General features: G+C 43.8%; 1 protein-coding gene across 5 annotated transcripts in view; it reads left to right on the forward strand.

The window, feature by feature from the left end:
• Positions 1-11,791: 11,791 nt before the first annotated feature.
• Positions 11,792-22,673, forward strand: part of COL24A1 (collagen type XXIV alpha 1 chain) — a 152,594-nt gene continuing 141,712 nt past the window's right edge. For 3 of the 5 annotated variants that reach the window (XM_052801634.1, XM_052801636.1, XM_052801638.1), the window contains exons 1-2: positions 11,793-12,016; positions 18,646-18,707. In XM_052801634.1, coding sequence (XP_052657594.1) covers positions 11,961-12,016; positions 18,646-18,707 — 118 coding nt within the window. In that variant the 5' untranslated portion in view covers positions 11,793-11,960. Of the gene's footprint in view, positions 12,017-12,523; positions 12,641-18,645; positions 18,708-22,673 lie in introns of those variants that run through there. The other 2 variants (XM_052801639.1, XM_052801637.1) reach the window with 2 other exon arrangements.

A 22,673-nucleotide genomic window follows, 5' to 3' on the forward strand; every position in this document is an offset into this window, starting at 1 on the left:
ACATCATTAGAGTCTGAGAAAGATGAAGTCTATGCTTGCAGACAATCAGGAGATAAAAATGCTGGATTGGTTTGCCAAAGAAACCTTTCCTGATTATGCTGAAATCTTTTATGAGAGGTTATCAAAGTACTCCAATAAGGCTATTGCATAAGGACCACATAACTTAAAAACAAAGCCACATACAAGATGCAGCTATATGAATTGCTGCGCAGATGTACAGCATTGTCTGGCTCCCATAATTACCTCTGTGTGTGTTCTTCCCCTTACAGGGAACGCGGGAAAGCTCAGCTGTAGGTGAAAGCACAATAACAAACAAGATGCCAAACAACCTGGCTTTACAGCTTCGCACAGCACAAAGAGAGGGGGAAGGAGCAGAAAGAGGCACAAGACACAGGGTCCAAGCTCCATGCAGGAGAAGCAAAATGCAAAAGAATGAGGGATTACTGGGACATGGTCGGGAGGTGCGGCTGAGTTAAATGGGAAAACCAAATGACTGTTCCTGGTTTTGTTTTAAAATTGAGCAGGAATACCATGAGGATGCGTGAGCTCAGGCAGACAATAGCAAGCCTATGCTGTAGAGCCTGGTGTGGTAGTAGAAATGTCAATCCAAATAACTGAGAACTAAAAAAGTCATCGTAATACAGCTGGTACTGTTTGGGAGGATAATCCCTTCAGACTTATGTGCTATGGGACAAAAAAGCCCAATGCAGTCTGAAGCACCACCATCCATCAAGCTTTTTGCATTTACAGCGCTTAGACCTACACAACAACAGACTGAGAAGGAAGCAGTCTTGTGTGAAGAAACTCCATGCTACAGCACTGCGGTAGAGAGAGAATACAGATGCAAAGTTGCAAAGGGCCAGACTCTGCTACAGTATATTTCTCTGATATTATCACTGTGGAGAGCAGTTCCTGGGGGAGATGAGGAAGCCACTGTATGAGATGAAACCAGACCATGAGTCTTGCATCCCATGGAGAACCAGTGTTACTGCTGGTGCCTAACCAAAGCCAGCAATTCAGGGGAGTGACTGACAGCACAGCCAGCATCTATCTCCAGCTGCCAGATTTACCTCAAGCTCTGAATATGCCTCTGCAAGAAGTGCCATTTCTGAGAGCAAGAAGGGGTTTCATTGGCCCAAAAAGCCATTGAGTTTCCAAGATGACCACCGTATATTTTGGCAACTATCAGCATTTGTTATATTTTGCATGCATTTGATACTCTGCTTAGAAATAACCAAGTGGGGCTGAGGGCTGGAGGATAACATGCCCCCTGTGCTGTGCGTGCTCCCTTCTGCAACCAGCTCCTGCATCTGTGGCTAGAAAGCACTGCAGGCTACTGTTAGTGTCAGGCATTTAGACCCTTAGAAAAACACAATGGTTTGAATGATATGAGGGTTTTTTTCTGTATTATATTTATTCTGGGAAATACAAGGTGGGAGGATTAGTTCATATTTTAGACTACAGGAGGTAAATCAAGACAGAGGTGCGTATAGAGTGTGTAAGTTCGGAGTTGCTGCTGTTTAATGGACTGTAGTCACGTATCACAGCATGTGTGCATGTAATTGTCTCCCAAACTGGAGACTGAATCCTTAAAGGTTCCCTTGCTACACATTACTTCTCTAAACAAGAGACGGAAATATAATACAGTATTACCAAAGTAGATGATTCATTCTGATATGCTACTTAAAACACGCCAAGGACATTAGCTACAGCTCAGCCAAAACCTCCCTGTCTGAAATAAACATTGATTTGATGGAGTCCTGCATTAATTTTTAAAACATAACAGCAGGGGGCAAGGAGGGCCATGGTTTTTCACTGCAGACTAGCTGCTTACACAATAGGAACAAGGTATGTTTTCAGTGCTTACTGTTCTTTTTCTAAATAATTCTCCCCAGAAGCTGTATTTGCAATGGCAAAGTTCTGAAGAATTCTAAGGTTTTTAAGGCTCTTCTTTCAGAATAATTCAGTTTTCAGTAAATAGTCTGCAAAAACACATGCTGCCTTGCACATAAGACTGCAGAAATGTATTTTTAGGGTCATGAGCTAAATTAACATCTGGCTTGATTGATATTTCAGCCGTATTGCATGCATTTGGTCTGAATGTAGCCCACTGCTTATTTTTTGCCCTTGGATTATGCAGTGGCATTTATCCTATATGCATATAGCATGCAACCTATCCCTAACAGCTGAATAAGTCTTGGCTTTTCAGTCATCTGGCATACTTGTAGGTTCTCCACATTTTTTATTACTTTGCTTACAACTAATTACTCTGGATACAGCACAGTCTATTTATATGCTTTGTAAACACTCCCTCTTCCAAATGCTTTGTGGTATCATTTTCTTCAGTGTCGTTACAGAAGATTGTCAAGTGAAGGAAGCAGCTGAACTGGAGAGGCGTAGGAAAGAATGGAAAATAAATCCCCTAACATCAACAAGGACGTGATTGTCAGTGTTAGCAAATATTTCTCTGATAACTCTTCTGTTAAATTATTTACAAATTTGGTGTAATATGTTATCTGCTGCTATGCAAAATGAAGATTTGGGTTTTTTTCCTATCAGACTGCCAAGTGAAGTAACTTCAGTGCATAAAATCCCATAGAGCAGAACAAGCAGCTTTGGTGCCACTGGGATCCTTCCCACTACTGGATGATGGTCTGACAGCAGTGATCAGCCTTTCAGTGCTCCTGCAAGCACCAGCATTTCGTCAAGAGTATCATTAAGATAATAAAATTATCTTAAAATAGATGCATGCCCTCATCTGTATGGATTAATGCATTGTCTCCAGTTCTGCATGTAGGACAAGGGCATGCTTGCCTGGCTGTTGCTAGTACATGCCATTTCTTCCAGCAATCAGTATGAAGCCCAGAAAGAAGTTTCCTATCCCCAAGTTTGCTAAACCAAAGGCCTTCAAAATCTCTTCCTTCTGCCAAAGTGCAGAAAATGGCATTGTGAAGGCACAGAGTTGCTGCTGGCTGTCAGAGGCACGTGTGAAATTCTCCCCTTCCATGTGATCGAGTTCCTGAAATCTGGAGTTCTTCCACAAAACCCATGGGTGTATTTGACAGTAACCGGGATTTTGCAAAGGTAAACTTGACCCGGCAGAGATGATATTGCCAAAAATGGAGGTTATGTTCATATAGAAAAGTGTGTCACTGAAATATCCAGATGGATTTGAAGAGAGGCTTTTATGTCTTGGAAAATTTAACACCTTTTGACTGCCACTGTTTCCTCAGGAGTCTGCTTTGACAAATGTGGTGCTTTAGGACCTGCGAATGCTCCAAATGGACTGTTCAAACTATAACAGGAAGGCTTTGTTTTATCATCAGCCTCATACTGCCTCAGCTACCACAGTGAATGACAGAAAATAAAGCCCCAAACCAAAACCAAAGCAAGCCCCACAAAACAAAAACAAACATATCCACCCTACCCTGCAAAAAAACACCTAACCCCCCCCAAAACTTGTGAAGAATATTAAGCTTAGGGAAATAATTTTCTAATAAATAATGTCACTTTAAGAATAATGCAAATCTGAAAACATTTGTGAATTTTTGTCCAACTTCTTAATGTGTATTTAAACTATGAAAGTCCTTTCTGAGATAAGAAAGGTTATAGCTGCAATTCTTTGTAAGGGAATAAAATTAATTTTGTTGAAAATTTTTATTAAAATCCATCTTGTTCCAACATGCAAATAAGAATGCTGTTATATTTACATATGTAACTTTGAAATCATTGCAAGTTAGCTATTAAGAGAGAATACTTTGCTTTGGAAAAGAGCACCTAGCTTACATGTGTTGGCTGACCAATTCAAAGCTAAACAACTGATAACCACAAATGCTTTTTTTTGTGATCTCCAAACTATAAAATAGAAAAAGAGAAAACTATAGAATTTTTATGTAATTTTTTTTTTCCTCCTACTGGTTTTAGAGAAGTCTACATTTTGGTCTGTGTGAACGTCTGTCTCAGCTGGATGGTTTCAGAAAAGTTTACACAGCCCCAGTAGTTTCTGAAGGGATGTAAAAAGTATATTGTTGTGTCTGTGTTTCAAAATAGAGACTGAGGTAAGGTTTGGCATCTCCTGCTTCAAAGCAAATGGCTAAAATCTGGCAGTGCAGAAGATCATTGTGCCAGCCTGATGTCTCTTGCCTTGCCATTACCATTCACACAGGACCTGGAGCACCAGAAGAAGGTCAGAGCCCTGTGAAAAATAACCCACGATCCTGTAAGGACTCTAGTGTGCAATGCAAAGTTGCAAACAAAAGCTAATGCTGGTACTTTGACAAGTTCTGGACTTCTCAACCTTGAAGAAGTTCATTCATTAAACTGTTGCGTGTGTGTTTGGGTCAACATGGTGCCGTTACTCCTATCATCTGTTCTTCAACTTTTGACTACGTCTAAGCCAACACCAGATAACTAAACCACCATGAGGTTTTTATGGCTCTCTGTAATAAGAATAATCCAGGCACATCTGGATTAATGAACTTGTTTGATCCAAGCAGAAAAAAAGTCTCATCTTTCAGATGTATTCATAGTTCTTCTCTATTTTTTTATCAGTGTTTATAGGAGGATTTTATTTAGTTTTACTTTTTTAGATTACATGAGTGGGGAGGGGGGAAGGGTTGCTCTGAGATAATTCTGTGCCTGGTGAAAGACCTAGTCCTTTATTTTCCTGCAACAGTAGCTCTCACTCACGTATCTAATCAATTTTAAATAACTGAAGAAAAGGATCAAAATTTCATCTCTAAAAATAAGGTGATGAAAGTAGCCTATTAAAAATACTATGTTATATTGGTGGTACAGCTGTAAGGGATTTACAAAAATTAATTATATTACTATTGTAAAAATATCAGCATTGAAGTTAGTGCCAATGTATTTTGGTCTTGGATTCCACATATTCATCTGTCTGGTATTTTCAGAAAAAGCAATCTACTTAAAGTCTCTTTCTCTATAGAAAATTTTTCCTGCCATTATACATGCCTGATCTAGAATTCTTAATTTGGAAATTAAATGTTCATCATACAAAAATACCATGCACTTGACAATCCTTTTGGCTTTCTTCTTAAATCCAGAGATTTCAAGAAAACAAAAAACAATAAGCCCCATTTTTTTTCCTTTATTGGGAGCTAAAGAGTACTGAAGTCCAATGATGACTTACTCATGTGAAAAAAAAAAAGAAGTGGGAAATAGTGCAATTTCCGTTTTCACTGATATTGTTAATACCTACTGAGTCTGGAAGATCCTGTTTTGATGAACGTCATCGACAAATGTTGTCAGGTTTAAATTACTCCATTGTTCTGCTTGATTTAGGTATGCTGTGTGTTCAGAGACTCAGGATATTTAAAAACTGCTAGAGAGAATTGGTGGGAAGTTGGAGGAAACTTTCTGACATATCAGAGCAATAATTTATTGTTAATGGTTGAGATAACTATGTGAAGTTGGTCAAATTATTTAAGCTTTTGTGTTTAAATTTCTCTCTTCCCAAAAATGGAGTTCGTAAGTATTCATAGTATTATGACAATATTTTTCTCTTCCAAAGTTGGGGCAGGGAAAATGGAGTTCTTGTGGCTGCCTCAAACAACTATATTTTGCACTATTTTGAAGGTCATAAACTGGAGTCTCATGGAATTTTCTGCTTCTGTAGTTGTGGAGAAAATTCTGGTAAGATTTTTAACATGAGAACAAGTCCTCTTAGATTTAACGTGGTGTTAGCCACTGAGCATCAGTAGCTTACCTCTCATCAGGTGAGAAAGTGGAGGACTGAGGCTTCTCCAAACTCCCCTTGCAGTTGCCAGAAGCTAATTTTGCAGAAGCAAGCCAAAACTGTATTTTAGTCACTGCAGAAGGATTATCTGGGAACACATTTTTTTGGCTGCAGGGCAGCACTGTGAAAACCTGCACAGCCCCAGGGCTGGAAGCAGAGATGGTCAAGAAAGACTTTTCTAGGACTAATGAACTGCAGAATGAAGCATCTCCCACAGTTGCTAAGAAAAGAAAGGGAATGTCTTTAAAAAGGACTGGCCTAATGCAGAGCTCTCTGTGGCTCAGGGATGAAATACTTCTCAGATGACTGCACTGGTTCTTCCAGATGTGTGAGCAATTTTTAGTGCTGATGAGATTTTGCTAGCAGGCTGAGAGCACCATAGGAGTGTGGACAGTTTCACTCCAAATGGGCTCCATTTTTATTCTTTTACAGAGAGTGGTTTTTCAGGAAATACCTGCAGATTTTATCCTGCAGAAAGGTGTCCTATAAGATGTCTCGAAGTGTTTTTTGACCCATACTTCCAATGTGAAAGGGCGCCATGGAGCACTACCGAGGAGGTTAAGTAAGCATCCTTGGGTGCTATGAGCTAGTGTTTTTTCACATAGGACAACCACAGCTTTTTATTTTTTGCAAAAATAGGCTTTTGCTTCCTTTTACGGATGGAGACAGGGCAAGTTTTATACAATGGCAAAGAGCCAGGACCCTTTGGGGAGGGCTCCTGCCATGGGCCGGAGGCTTTGGGGAGACCTGCTGGGGAAGCCCTGGTGCAGGGGACCCCACCAAGCTGCTGAATGCCCGTGGCAGGAGGTCACAGCCACCACTCCGGTGGGGGAACGCTCGTTAAACACACCCGCTGAGGCCTATCTTGCTCTCTCGGTCTCTCTCGGCACATGTCGGCAGAGGCAGTAATTTGGTCCTGGGAATACCGACTCTTAGTCGTATTTATGGACTTCACCTACAAGGGGATTTTCAGTTCAATGAGTATCGCAGAAAATACTTCATGTCAAATACATCTTCCCACCCGTAAGAGTGGGTGTCTCCACTTCCTGCCCGGATGGCAAAACACTCCATCGATGATGATGGGATAAAGATTAACTAAAAATGAAAGTCATTGGATTTTCTCTAATTCCTTCTCTGTTTTTTCTTTCACCAGTTGCTCTTAGGCTCCAGAGCCCCTCTTTGGAAATTTACTGTGCTTCTCTCTTGGCAGTTTGGCCTATTTGGTAATTGGAGTCTTCTCGTTTGGTGAGCTGTTCCCATGGTTCCCACGTTGCACTCGTTCTTGCTCTCGTATTTTCCGTTCCCTTATTACTTTCCTAATAACTGCTTCTCAGGCTTCTCTCTCCCTTTAATATTTTCTTGTGTGTTTGGCTAGGCTTCACCACATTCTTGGTATGGCATACGATGTGCCATCACTGGAACAAGACGTCACAGCTTTTCAGCGGCTGGGTGTGGGGTTGCTGCTCCAGAAGTCTTGGCTTCAGACGCCCGTTTCAGCTCTCTCCATGAGCTTTTTTACTCTGCTTTATGGTGGGTCTCTGCTATAGCAGTGACTGTCTTAAATGGATGATACCTGGTCTTGTAAACAATTGCAAGTATCTTGGCTTCAGTGAGACACCTTTCTCAGTTGGAGCCGCTGCAGCCTTGTGGTCTGGAGCCTCTACTCGGTCTTGCGGTTCACTGAGGCTCTCTTCTGTTCCTCGCTCCTAGCTGGATACGTTCCCTTGTTTGCTTTAACTAAGCATCTTAAGGAATCTCACTAGTCTATATGGTCATTTGTGGCTTGGCATTTTTGTCTGTCCTGACTCTATCGTGGCATTTTTTTGCTCTGTGTGCCAGGACCTCTGAAGTTCAGTCCCCTGAACCCACAGCATCTCTCCTTTCCTCTCTCAGCCCCTCCCCCCCGCAGGTTTTTGTGTATTGGTCTTGTAAGACAGAAAAATCCTCTCTACTCTGAATTCTGCAGAATGTAACTTTATGTTAATTATCTCTAATAATAATTATCTTTAGTTTGCTGGTAGGAAATTGGAAGGGATGGAATGAATCAAAAAAGTCGTCAACTGTGCCTTTTAAAGGAATTTCCAGATTTTTGATGCATTCAAAACTGGAGAACATTGCTTCTCACTAATTCCTTCTATCAGAAGGTAACAGGTATAAGTAGAGAGAGAAGGCAGATGCTGGTCATTACAATTTCTTTCACTTCTACAACGCATAGACACATCTAATGGTGTCAGACCTGGAGTTCCCATTCCTTCAATTTTAGCCAGTTGTTGTCAAAGACATGCTGTAATCCTTTCCATTTCTTGTATTTCTTAATCATATTTGATAGCTTGGTAACTTTCTTTAACCGGAGCAATGTGTTAAACTTCTTTTGGCTGCCACAGAGAGAATTCTAAATAAATATTTTACTGAACTAGGTTCCAGCAGTTTTGGTACATAGCCTAACACCATATATTGTGGTGTGCAGGGAAAATCAGTTCTCCAAAGGGAACTCAATAGCAGCATGGATCTTCTGCCAAAAATTCCTAATTCTGGGACTGTACCAGGAAACTTGTGTGGGTCCCGTTCTGCTCCTACTCAAGTCAAAGGTAAAGCTCCTACTGACTGCAGTGGGATAAGGCTCAGGCTCCAACACTCAGTCCTCACATTCCCGCTTCACACATTTTCCTTCAAATTCTTATTCATTTTTAAATTTATTTTTAGGCTCTGGAAATATACTAACCATTGCTCTCTCCTGTATGTTTTCTGGAAGGAGAATCACAGATAGGAACCGTTTTCCTCGCCTCTTACACTGTTTAACAGGAGCTCCTGTTCTGTGCCCCAAAGCGTGGCTGGAACTCAGCAGCTGTAATCTGGAGTGACAGATGAGCAAGTCAGATCATGAAAGGAGGAAAACAACTGCTGGAAAAGGAGAAAACAAAGAGAAGAAGAGCTTGCAATCATGTCAGAAAGGCATGAAGTGATATCTTGAAAGAACTAAGTTTGTATTTCAGTAATCCCTGGGTTGGAGAGATAAGAGAAATCAGGGATAGGCTGTGGTCAAGCAGGAGATAGCAGACATGGAAAAACGGGATCTCGGGATATTCACTATAGGAAATGAAACTCCAGCACCACTATATTGCAATGAGTGCTAACATGTTTGGAGCTTGACCATGTCTTTTGGTGTGTGTAAGTATACAGATGGCTATATATAGCTCTGGAAATAAACACACGCAATCCGATAGCTTTAAACATAGTACGTTTTGCTTATTAGGCTGTAACAACACTTGCAAGAAGCAAGTGTAAGGATAAAACTGATACTGATTTTTGCCATGAAGCTTAGAAGAGATTTGGAGCTGATCGAAAACACAAGGCGATGGGCAACAAGTTGGGGACTGCTGGACTATTTCTGACAGTGCCACACACTCGCTGTCTGACATCGGCGAAGGAATTTGATTTCCTTGTGCTTTTTCATTTGCTTTCTTCATCTGCATTAGATGGTGCTCACTTCTGTTAAGAGCTTCAATAGCTCTGAAGGGTGTTAATATCAAAGGAAAGCAACTAAGCTGCAGAGCAAGTGCAAGATCTGCCAGGAGAGACAGGGGGAGGGAACAAGGACTTTCCCTCGCACATTCCCAACCGAGTTGTGGACACATGGCTCAGACGTGTGAGCTGTGTGCGGTGAGGAAATGGAAGGGCACAGGTCATCCTTCCCCTGGCCCATGCCTCCCCACGGCCTGACCAGCCCCTGGGCTCCTTACAGGAGAATAGCCAAGAACCCTGCCCACATAGCCCAAAGGCAGGGTTCAAACCACAGCAGGGGCTGTAACAAGGACCTAAAGAGCAAAGCGACAAATGGCAGTGAAGTGTCCTACTTTGTGAACTTAATTTTGTAGTTCTGAGTACAGAAAACTGACCAACCAATGCTATTTTTTAAAATTTATACTGTTTTAAGTCACTGCGTGATCAGGGTCAGCAAAGCTTTGTTTACACCCTGTATGTGCAGCTGGCAAGAATCTCAAGTTGTGCCGCCTTCAGTGCAAACACTGCTGGAAAGAGAGGTCTTGACACATAATGCCCCATCCCATCTCGCCATGTGCCGCAGGTTGGCTCCTGTACGTGTCCATGTGCACTGAAGTGAGGGCAGGATTTAGCCAGGGGCACTTTTGGGGCAGAATTCTCTCCATAATAGCCCTAATGCTGATGCTAAAGGGTTAAGAAATCAATTATATGTCTACTGCATACAAGACATCTTATTTAAGGGATTGATAGATTTCACGGAATGGCACCAAACCATTCCCAACCCAATCTGTAATGTACACATTTTAGTTTATCTTAATGCTAATAAACAAAAGCTAAATGAAATATAACACTGTAATTGTTGGACACAATTCAAGTGTGGTTTAAAACAGCAATGCTGACACAGACTTCATTGCAGCAGTGTCCCATACCTCCCTGGGCAGGCACCGTCTTCTCTTCAGTGAACAAATACATTTTCACATTTTGCTGTCACTGTGTTTAATGCAAGGTACACAGACAGGAAGGCAAAGCATTGTCAGCTTTTACCTTTGGCTTTCAAAAAGTGAAGTAAATAGGAAATCCCATGGTAGCCAGTGGGACTATACAGATTCTGAATAAGTCAAGGTATTGAAAATGAATTTGAGTGTAAAATTAAACACTAAAACGCTCTGGTGTGTTGCCTGAGAATAACTTTTTTCCGCTATAGCTTTGGCTTCTGTTATGCCCAAGAAAATTCACCAGTCTAGGTTTGCTCTTGGTTCCCTCACAATTTCCCCCCCCATATTTTTCTGCCTGTTCCCAGCTACCTGGATCACCCCGAAAAGTCCTTTTTGGCCAAGCAGAGCATCCTCAGTGATAACAATATAAACCCCTTGTCTTGTACAGCCTTTCTTTGTGCCTTATCACCTCTCTTGTTTTCTGTTGTTTGGGAGCACGTTTGGTTTTATTTCATGTCACCTTTCTCCATCTTACCTACTACCTGAAGGTCTTTGCTGCAGGTCTGATGTGAAATCTTCATTCTTGTAACACCCAGCAAGAGCCAAATACCACAATCCTAACTCACATCAAATTTCTGCTTCGGTCAATGGAAGCTTTGCAGGATTTGAGCGTGGGTTTGCCGTACAGCCTGTGTGTTGCGACGTCTGGTACTGTTTAACTCTACCTTGTTTGTTTTGAGAGGCAGTTTGCATAAAGATGTCTTACGGGATAAAGTTACAATAGATTGCGTTACTGGGACAAGGTAAGAAAACTGGAAACTAAAGCTAAAAAAGACCTTAGTCTCTTTAGGAAGAAGACAGCGAAAGGTGTCGTGTTTCTCTTGGCATTGTAATGCTACCAGATGACATCTGCTCTTCAAACATTTTCCAGAGGGAGGATTGCTGGACCCCACTCCAACTATACTCAAAACGCAAAGCCTCCAGGACACTCAGCTTTATACCATTTCATCACCTCCCTTCCCCCGCTACCTCCGTCCCCACGTTTCAATTTGACTTGCAGCTTCCTGCCAAGCTTTCCCAGCTGGAGCCCAGCGGAGACCGACGGCTCTCCGAGCCCTTCGGACGCGCTGAGCCGCATCACCTGCCTGCGCCTTTCCCAACCCATCGCCGTCAGCCGGACCGGGCGCACCTGGGGCCGCCGCACGGCTCTCCCTCCCCGGCCCCGCCGGTGCCGGGCCGGAGGGCGCTCGGCTCGGCGCTGCGCGCCCTGGGGCGGCCGGCGGCTCCGGCTCCCGTCCCGGCTACCGCGCCCGGGGGGACCTGCGCGGGGCAGCGCGCACCATGCGCGGCCGGGGTCCGGCCCGCCCCGGGGGCCGTGTTTGCTGATGTAATCGCCGGGCAGCCAGCGCTGAAATTTAACACCGAGGCAGGCGGGCAGGACCGCCGGTGCCGGGGCAGGCGGCTGCAGCGCCGCTCCGCCGCCGGACTCCGCGGGTCAGCCGCGGGGCTCCTCCGCCACCCAGCCCCCGGCGGCCCCCTCCCCCCCCCCCGGCCCGGTCCCCCCGCCCTCCCTCCCTCCCTCTCCCCCCCACCTCCCGCCGCGCCCGCCCCCGCGGGCCGTACGCGGGCCGCCCTCGGGCTTGCGCGGAGCTCGGCGGAGACCTCGGGGCCGGCGGGGTTTCATGGACAGGACCTGACCCTGCGGCGGCGCGGCGCTCGGCTCCGGCTTTCCCTCGGATCTCCGCTGCCCGGGCAAATGCATACAAATGCATTTGGGAGCCGAGAGGAGAAGGCGAGGACGCATCTCTCCCGCGGCGCAAACGTAAGCGGGAGCCGGGGCGGCGTGACGGCGGGCCCCGCTTCCCGCGGCCGGCGGCGACGGGGCGCCCCGCTCCGCCACCCCGCCGCGGGGCTCGGGGCTCGGCCGCGGGGCCGGGCGGGGGCCGGGGGCTGCGGCTCAGCTCCCCTCCCGGGGGCGGAGGACGGCCACCCCGGTGAGCTTGTCCCCCCGCCCCTACCCTCCGAGCTCCAGCCGTAGCCCCGCGAGGTCCCGGGTGCCCCCGGAGGGCCGGCGGGGGCTGCGCGGTGCCGGCTGCCCGGACGGAGCCCGCCCGTGCCGGCGGCTGTGCGTCTCTCCCTCTTGCTTTCCTGGATGTTTTCGGTCCCGTCCAGCACCCTCGTGTCACCTTTCCCCCGTCCCAGCCCACGGCCCGGCAGGCAGCTTGGCTCTGGGGAGCCCGGCCCGGGGAGGGTCACGCGGGTGTGTGGCCCCCCGTGGGGCGGGGGCAGCCTGACCTGAGAGCCAGGACACCCCTGCACCCCTCGGGGGGAATGGGGGCCCCGGGGGAGAGCGTGCCTCTGCACCCACAAGTAACACGGCTGCTCGTCCTCCCTAGCTATTGAAACACAGCAAACAAACAAAACCTGCAGAATTGAGGTTTAAGAGGTGAGGCTACTCTCTTAATAACAGAGATGACCAGATGAGGTGCCCTGTATTTACAGGCTTCTGCAATAGGCTGAGGTATTTCTAATGCATCGTCATCTGCGATGCAAAGGTAGAGCTCCGCTCTCCTCCATAGTTTGCCTAAAAGCAGCCTAGGCGAGATGATGTGAACTTTTGGTAGCTGTAACGATATTATAGAGGTTGCCAGTATGTGTCTCTTTCTGTAATGTGCTTGTTTTATTCTGGCTGTGGCTTAAATTAAGTTTACTGAGAGCTCCAAGCAGGACAGAGAAGGATTTGTCTTGTGTTGTAGCGAGGATTATGCTGCTAAAGCGTGCCTGGTGTGTAATCTGGGTGCGCCTGAATGCTTATGAGCAGTTACGTGGCTGCCTGAAGGTGGCCTTCCCAGGAGATGCATGTTCAGTGGCTGGGGGGACACGCTTCTTCAGGAATCGTCTGAGTGCAGTTGAAAAAAGGGGTTTATCTGATATCTGTAAAGGGACATTGCTGATAGAGAAACATAAATTGAATTACAGTAAAGTAGTACAGTAGCAAAGATGCAGTTTACCCCCGTTCAAAATCGGAGAGAGCTTCAGAATATGTATCTATATGTTTCTATCCTGTTTACCTAATTTACATCACTAGAGAGAGCGAGCAACCTGGTTGCTTGCCTGTGTTAAGAAACCAGAATTCTTCGCAAAAGGATCAGGTTTCCTTAGCATATATCAAACCAGTCAATCCCTTGCAACCTAGACCCCCTTTTTGTGGAAATGCTATTAGGTCAGACCTGCTACCTGTATAGGGGTGTCTCTGCAGCTTAAATAAATAAAACTCCTACAGCTGCATGACTCCTAAATCTCTCACCAAATTTGTTGATGGAATATTTAATTTTAAAACATAACCAGCCTTGTGTTACCCTTGTCTCTTGCGAGCACTGAGTTGTAGAGCATTTGAAGAGTGGTCTACAAAATGTACAGAGACAAACCCTGAAAGAAGAGAGCATTTCACAGGCGTGGGAATTTGAGCTGTGTACTTTTGCCTTAATACAGAGGAAAACACTTAGTATACACTACCCAGACAAGAGAACTAGTGTAAGAAATCAGGGATGTACTCATAAACCGGTTCTAAAATCACATCTTTTTCATTAATTTTTCTCCTTTTAGAAATACTACCAGAGTTGACTGTTCATCTGGATGTGGTAGTTTCTCATCTTAAGCCAAATGCTGTCCAGAGCATCTGGGCCACCAGGCAGGGAGTTTCCTTTCCTCTGAACCACGGCACTGTTCAGGATTCCTCTTAGGCTCCTCAGAAGGAAAGAGCAATACATCTTTTGATCCTCTACATCTCACCTTATCTTGTGTCTCTCCCTTTTCCCCTTCTTTCAAATTGTGTACTTGCAGCAAAGGATCCGTGCCCAAAGGGCATGTGACTGTCACCTGGGGGAGAGGCTTTGGAGGCTGCTGTGTCCCCTCAAGCCATGTTGATAGTAGGTCTCTTAAAACTTGGGAAGCAGCACTGGACCTGCTGGCTAATCTCATTATAGCAGCAAAGGAAGATATCTTTCAGATCTTGAAACATAAGGCTTTTAATGGCCCAGGGCATCTCTGTCCACAAGGTGCTATCACCTTTTGCAAAGCCCTCCACAGGCTTGATGGACACAAACTCAGCCATTCTCCTCACCAGTCCTCAGAGGAGATCCAGTGAAGCAATGCGCATGGGGCAGGTGCTGGTATTTAAACCATCATCACTGATGAGCACAGGGTTGAATGCATCTGTGCCAGTTACACTGGGAACAGGTTTCCCTGCCTTCTCTAGCAGCCAGCTAGGGGTATTTCTTCCTTTAAACTTGAGGTTTAGGAAACTAGCCTGGAATGAAGAGGATACTGCTGTGCACTGACCAAACCCGAGCTCTGTATGCTGCTGAATAGTCTTCAGAGGGTGGAATTTTTCATCGTTGCTTGCCACAACTTACTTTGAAGCTTATCAGTTTCCTCATCCATCTGTCACCCTTAATGGAAAAAAAAAATAAATATGGATAGTTGCTGTCCACTCATAGGAATAGACAAACAGCCACAAGATGTCAAAGATTATCAGAAAGAGAAGCTCTATTTTAAGTGGTAGAATAGCTCAACCGCATTTGATAGTGCCTTCCTCCAAACAGTTATATAGTTGCCCTCAGCTTGTGCTTGCATGTAAAATAGGAGAGAGGATGAAAGGGTAGGAGGAGGGGAGGAAGCTCAGGAGATACCTCGACTCTAGGACAGGACATAGCCAAGGGGTACTGGAACAGCTTCATGTGTGATCTTAAATGGGGAAAAATAGCCAGCATTCAAGTCAGCTGGAGTCTTCCCTGCCACATGCTTTTGCATTTCTCTATTGTCGTGTCCCATCGGGGCAAGTCTCCCCAGGAGCTACGAGCTCAGCTAAGGCATCCTGTCCAGGGTTTCTGCAGGCTGCTTGCTTTGTTCCTTGCACCTGTGGCAGATGATGGATCAAGCCATGTACACGTTACATAGCAGGGAGCCTGGTGGCTTAGTGGCAGTGCTGGTGTGAGAATGGAGACTGAGAACTGGGCTACTCTGCAGCTTAAAGCTGCAAATGCAAGGAGTAGTGATCTTGACCGAGAAGGGAGGGTTTGCACAAATGGATTCTCTCAGAAAGACAGAATTTCATTTTTTTTCATCTTTGGCCGCGGAGGGCTCCCTTGTACAACTTCACTTTAGGTTGCACATGGTTCCATTTACAAAAAGTTTTACTTGTTGTGAAAAAAGGTAGCAGGAAAACTAACTTTTCCCACGTGTTAGAGGACCTCCAGCCCTATGGTTGACTCTGGTCCCTGTTTTTTCTCTTGGCTGATCTCTCATCTGTTCTTGACATTAGCTGGAGAGCACTGTGTAAGCCAGACATTTGTCTTTACCTCTCACTAAATGTTTCTGTATATCTAGTTACATCTCTCTAATTTACAGCCCTGGGAGCATTTTGGAATTTCTTGCCTTCCTACAATGTTTGCTGGGAGGTGACGGAGGCAGATACCTGACACACAGCTTGTCCCTGGCTGATGTTGTGGAAGAGGCTGTTGTAATGTTAAGAGGAGTCATCTTTGCATTTTGGGCTCTGGGGTTCTTTGAGCATCCTGACTTTGGAGTTAACTAAAATGTTTCATGCTATTTTTAATTGCGAATCCATTTTGCGCCCATGAAAGTCAAATAAATAAAGAGTTGTCCTGAGTTTTAGCTGATAGTGCGATGCATGGACTTTCTCCCTAACACAGCTATCTCCTGTCACTGAGCTTCTCATTAGATCAAAAGATGATGTGTTATGTTACACAGAAACTATGAGCTTGAATTCTGGTCTTACAAGCTGAAAAAACCGACGTGAGTATCCCGTAGCTGACCTACTGTTCGGACAACAGTCAGTATTAGGTCTTTGCAGGAGTGGCAGAGCTGCTCCAGTAGACATTTCATGGCTGTAGCAGGAGAAAGCCTGAAGAGAGAAGTAGCTAGGGACTGCAGTGGTTAATTAAAAAGCGTGCCCTTACAAGCATGTTGGGATTTGTAAGGTGTAGTTTCCACCCCGCTCCCCTTTTGTGATCAGAACTGGAGCAATGATGCATATTTTTGAATATCCTGTACATTCTGTGCATTTTCTTCTAAAAAGCATGATGTATCTACAGTTTTACAGTAGCAATAGCAATGACAAAATATTACTATTATCATGCCTTACTGTTCCTTAAATTATTCATTTGTTCTGATTGCCAAAACTTAAGCTCTGACAATATGCAAATCCACATGTAGGTGTATAACCAAGGGACCTACTTTTGTCCAAGATCCAGCGCACTTACTTGCTTTGAAAACTTCGAGCAGATGTTTTGAAGAATGCTGCAGGAGACTCTTTAAGATACGTCATAGCAGGAAAAATTTAGTTCAATTTTATAAAGCTTCTCTTCCCTGCCCCTGTAGTTTGGAATCCTGTCTAAATAAGTGCTTTGCCTGAAAATCAGTGGGGCAATTTGTGAATACAGTCCAGGCTGTTGATCGGGTGGAAAAGAAAAGGACAGCAGAGAGGTTTGCCATCTGGAGAGGGGGTGGTGCTGGATAGTGCACTTTTTAAATTATTGTTTGAACCAACACACCTGTAAGGAATGGGAGTTGGTTGGGTCTATAATGCTTCCTTTCTCCTCTCAGCATTTGCCATAAATGTTTTTCCGCGTAACGGGAATTGTGGGAAGGCTTAGCCAGTGGGCTTTGGTTGGCAAGTGTCTATCAAGGGCTGGGCTTGTGGAGGGGGCAGTTGAGAACTACCTGCTGCCTGGGTTGGACTGGGCTGGGGAGGGGGCCCTCAAGAAGCAGCGGCACCAGCTGTGAAGTACCCCCTTCCCCTAAGGGGGACTTGGTTTGAAAACTAGGGTGAAACCCCCCAGTAAAACTGCTTAAGTGGAAGGAGAGTAAGTAATCAAACCCATCCTCTGCTACACCAATGAATTTTGACTCTTTTTTTTTTTTCTTTGTTTCACTGAGCAAATTGATAAAACCAGATTTTTGCTCTGTGGTTTTCATGCACTTGGATGTTTCTGGAATGTTTGAATTGCAAACCCTTGGAAAGGATATTAAGATTTTTCACTAAATACTGCTATATATATGTGTGTGTGTGCATATGTACATATACATATATATAAATATTTAAATCATAGCATGATTTCTTGTCATTATACCATTACTAATACTTGGTTTATGCATATGTTATCCTCTGAGCTGAAGGCAACCTGGCAGTGGCAGGAACTTGTCTGTCATTGCTGTTTGAACCATATGTTCCTGTATAAAGTGCTAGGGCTTTCTTCCTGCACTTTTTTTTGCTGTGCGAACCTGATAAATTAGCTGGCAAAGTCAGATCACATGAAGTTACAGGTGTTTAGTTGCAACTGTGTTACTTTCAAATACTGTTTATTCCAGATACTCAAGTGTTCTCTGGCATGGTCCAGCAAATGTTTTTAGTCAATCTAGTGTTATGAAAAATCAATGAGGTTACATACGTTAATGAGCAAGAGGGTTGAGCTGAGGCTTGAGTGTGAGTAGTTAGTATCAGAACTATATGTCTGATATTTTAGAAATATTTCTTCTCAGAACTGAACTGGTATAGGTCACTATAATCATTACATACATCTGTTTCTGTGCCTGGATGTCCAACATTTAATAAATGAGAAATATATTTTCTGCTAAAGATTCAGTCACTGGTAAGAGTGTGATTAGGTGCTAATCTGGCTAATATGGTAATTGAATAAAAAACAGCAGTCTGTTTTTAGCCATGGTAAGAAATGTATTTTTTGCCCAACATCCAACACTTTTCATTTAAAGCAGATTTTGAGCACGTAACCTCTATCAACCTTATATATGTTCATTGCAGTCAGTAAGCCTATGATACATATCAGTATTGCACTCTCCTATCTGAGCATGAAGTTTTAAGTTAAAATGTGATGGAATTTTTTTACTTTGTGGAGAGCATGTCTTACTTGTAACATGACAAAATTTTATAATACAGGACCAAAAGTGTGCCACATTTTCATTTATGGTAAAATGATGTGATATAGTGACAAGACTGATAGCAGGTCAAAAGTATCTAGTGATCTCTACAGGCATTAACTTGTCACTTATTTTATAGTTTCTTTACAGTAACATTTTTTTTTCTTTCCAGAAAGAAATTTACTACATAGCAGCATTCATATTTGAAGGCTGCCGCAAGAAAATATAAACCAGATGCAGTTACTTTATTAGTAAAAGCCAGTGTAAAATATATGTACTATATATGAGGGCATGCATAATCCTAGATCTTTGTGTAAAACGCCTTCTCAGCATCAGTGGAAAGTTGTACAATGTGATGGCTTTGATCCAGGACTTGCTGAAGTTAATGGTATCCTGCCATTGACTTTGGATGTTGAATCAAGCTCTTAATTCCTTGGAGCTCTGAAACTGTAGATGTTTTCTCACATGTTCTTTTCTTTCTTTCCCTTTTAGGAAAACTCTCCTTTTTATTGCAATATGTATAGCTATGGGTGTTGCACAAGGACCCAAACAAGGTGAGAACGCTTTTTTTTATAACAGGACATTTGTATAATCTGTTACTAGATGAAAAGAGTAAATGGCTGTTGTTACTAGTGACCTTAGGTTCAGTTCCTTAATGGTGACTTAAAGAAAATACCAGCTACAGCATAGTGATAGCAAAGGTTTAAAGCAACCAGTTTGGAAAAGATGACCTTTTGTAAATTACTCAGATTTTCTGTCTGTGAAATTGCTTACATATTTAAGCAAGCTCTTCATAAAAGAGAAGCCTTGTACAGTGAAAAGGCTTTGATTGTGTCTTCACTGCAAGTGGGTGTCCTTGGGGGTGGCAAGCTATGACTGAGTTACCTTTGCACTTCGGGCTGTGCAAGCAAACCACTGCATATAATAAAGGCTTAGTCTAGGCTGGCATCACTAAAGCAAAAAGTGAAATAGTGTATTCATTTGGTTTTGCATTCAGATGCAGATGTTAGTGAGGAAATAGGGTTGCCTTGTTTTTAGTTTCTTTTTTAATCTGCCAGCTGTTATAACTGCACCAGATGTGCAGCTTGCACTAGAGACTGCTGCAGGAATATTAGTGTCCCAAAGTGGTAGAGGCTAACATGCCATTTAGTCATTTCTTATCTGCCAGGAGAGTGGCAGCATTGGTTCTCTGCCATGGTCCTTCACAGGTGAAGCAAGAAATAGGTCACCCTTGGCTGGTAAGTATGTTAACTGCAAAGACTCAGCTGAATACAAAGAGCTGCATTGCATGGTTAAGACAAGACTCATTCCTGATAACGTTTTGCTAGAGCCCTGTGGGATATCTCAGCAGCCTCCCACTGTTATTCTCACCAGTGCCTTTTTCCTTCTCATCAGCTGCAACTGGCAAAGCTTGGTTTTTACTTTGGTTGCAGTTGGTTCCCCCGCACACACCCCTGTTCTCTCTGTAGTTTTGCCTTCCATTAGTTACTTGTTGTTTGCCTGGTAAGACTGGTTGTTGATTTTTCACATTCAGCTCAATGGGGGACATATGCTTTTGTGATGATGGGATTTTCCCAGATTTTTCTAACAGCTGGGCTGAGTTCTCTTCAGAGGAGGGGCAGCACCTGAAGATGTGTGTGGCCTGCCCTGCTCCAGGCCTGCAGGGATGGAAAGGGAAGAGGCTGTTTTAGGGAGGCAGTTTTCACTTTCCCAGTGTAGCGGGAGCAGGTGAGGGATGCCAGAGACAGGTGTGCAGCAATGGTTTGAGTTGTCTTCATCACTCCAGGCCACCCTCCTCTTCTGCAAAGAAATAAACAATTTCTCTCATTTCTCACGTGCCCCAGCCTGACAATTACTTTTCTAATGAAACTTCAGGCGAGGACTGTGAAGGCTACAGGAGACTGGGGGGCAGCAGTGACATGGGGGAGTGGGTGCAGTCTGAGGCTTATTTGCCTCTTGGCTGAGAGTACCTCCGTGCACAGAGCCTTGCAGAAATGGGGTAAAGCCTCCAGTCTTGACATGCTTACATTTGATTTTTTTTTTTTTTTTTTTTTTGCCACCAGCAGATGAAGGAGCTTTCCTACCTTTTTTTTGTTTTTTAAATTACTCAACATTGTTTCTAGATAGGTGTATGAGAAGCCTTACTGAATGAGAACGCCCCTTTATCCCCTGTGCACAGATGCCATACATAACTTCATTTTCTTTAAGTGCTTGCTTGGGATGGAAATGATGCATTGAACCTTGATGCAACTTTCTGTCTGTGCGTTAATTTGGACCCTCATGCACTTGCACAGTGTGTAAACAAGGTTGCAAAAAGTAGTTCAGAGAACAGCAGAGTGAGGAAACCTCCTCAAAAAAAAGAGCAGCTCAAGTGTATCCTTCAGTCTCAGTATATAATCTGCAGAGCTAGCACTATTCCATTTGCAGTGCTTAGAGTTTGTCCAGGAAGAGGATTGTCTGCCCATTAGGAATATGTTAACACTTAAGTTGTTATTAAAACTTTCTTGGCAGTTGTCTTTTGAAAAAAGAGTGTTCTGCCAAATAATGAAGATGCTAGCTAGGGTGATTAACATTCCTTCTCTCCTGACCTGATGGGACAGCCTGTGCATGCTTTACCTGAGAAGCTATGCCTTGTTCATTTTCGTAGGCTACTATAAATTGTGTTCAGTGAAATATATGTAAAGATACAGTGTCAGCCTTTAGGAATAGTACTTTGAGTGCGGCTTAAGGACATACAGAATCGATTAATCTGGTTGGCTTTCCTATGCCAGTCACTCAGCTTGGTGTCCGGGAGAGCACTTGTTGCAGCCAGGTATCTTAATTTACCCAGTTGCAGATGCAGCATCACCTAGGAAATGGGCAGCCTGATGAGTTATTACTCTCAGTTCTGGTGGAGCTGACTGATGAATGACCCTTGTCTTTCCCTTACCCATACTGGTAAAGGGAAAGCAAGTAATGTGTATACTAGGATTGCTGAAGTGGAGAGAGCACCCCAGATATCCTGCCTTCAGAGTAGTCATGAGTATGGAGGAATGTGGAAAATGAACAAGAGAGACTGAACAGAAGAGGGGTGTGGAACAATCAAGCAGCCAAATCCCCTCATCCCTCCCCAGTTCCTTTTTAGGACTTTTTTTGTGCTGCAGGAGGGTCAAAAGATTTTTTGCCAAAGCCCATGTTAGGTTTTCCCTCCCCTCATGATGCAGTAAGGTTGTGAATTTTTCAAGTCCTCCTAGAAGGTGGAAGGAAAGCACTTGACACCAAAACCCCAAAACAACTTTTCCTTCAAGAAAATGAGCTGTTACAATTTGGGGGACTAATGGGTTGAGTAAACAGTAAGTGAAGACAGATGTTGTGCAGACCTTGGTAAACAAAGAAAACTGGCTACTGATAGGTAAAAAAATAGTGGTTGTCATGCTGGGAGGAAGAGTTGAGAGGGTTGCCTGCTCCCAAAACCCTGTGTACTGCCAAGAGCTTCTGAAAGCCTTAAAATAAAATAAAAATACATGTTGGACCAGAAATGAAATGACGGGCCAAAAAAGTTTGGAACAGCCTTTTGGCTTGACGGTGGGTTAATAGGCAGCAAGTCAGCAAGGAATAATTAGTTGATACTTAATCTTTTGCTGTCATTTTTCACACAGCATTTATTTGTGTTTAGCTTTCTCGGGACCTGTCATTGTTTGCAGAAATCTGTTTGCAGGATGTGGAGAATATGTCTTATTTCTCATCATGCTCTCAGATGATTTTCCTTTTTTTTTAATAACTTTTAAAAAATGTGCTGTTTTCAAATCACAACTGCCAAAATTTTGGCAATTTTGCTTGCAGCTTGAGATTTACTAGCAATACTCCTTGAATGTCCTTTTTTAATTGACTGTTTTAAGCCAGTTTAAGTTTAAGCTTTTTGTTTTATACTTTATACTACTTTGGACAGATCACGTGCATTGTTATTTTTAAATACAAATATATAATTACAAATATATTAAAATACAAGTACTTGCCAAATATTTCAGGTCAGGATGTGATATTTAGGCACAACCTTAGGTTAGATTATTAGCTATTCTCCTCTGTGAGGTCAGCTGGCCCAGCCAACGCACAGAAGTGCTGGAGCGGTGTTTCCAGCCTTGGGGTATTATTTGCGTGTGTAAGACTTCTGCATTGCCCAGAGCTCAGGACCTGTGTTTCTTCCTAGCTTTCACAAGGGCAATACAAGTACAGCTTTCTCCTCCATAACTATGTGCAGACCACGCAGGACTGGGGTCCTGAGAAAGTATGGTGGTTCTTTAGCAGATGCGTTGTGCTTCGAAGCTCTACTATAACCTGACCCCTGTTATCAGTTTGACAGATAAAAATACAGCCATAGTAAATTAATTGCTCTGAGGCAAAACATCTTGAGAAATTGGCGTACTCATGACTTTCTGCAAAGATATGCTTTCTCCATACCTCTGTCTGCACTGGCTACCTGCCAGGATAATCTTGGCATGTCCGTGAATCTCAAACATGACTAGAAACACTACAAGGTGTAT

This window comes from Harpia harpyja, chromosome 11, assembly GCF_026419915.1.
Source record: "Harpia harpyja isolate bHarHar1 chromosome 11, bHarHar1 primary haplotype, whole genome shotgun sequence".
NCBI classification, from domain to species: domain Eukaryota; kingdom Metazoa; phylum Chordata; class Aves; order Accipitriformes; family Accipitridae; genus Harpia; species Harpia harpyja.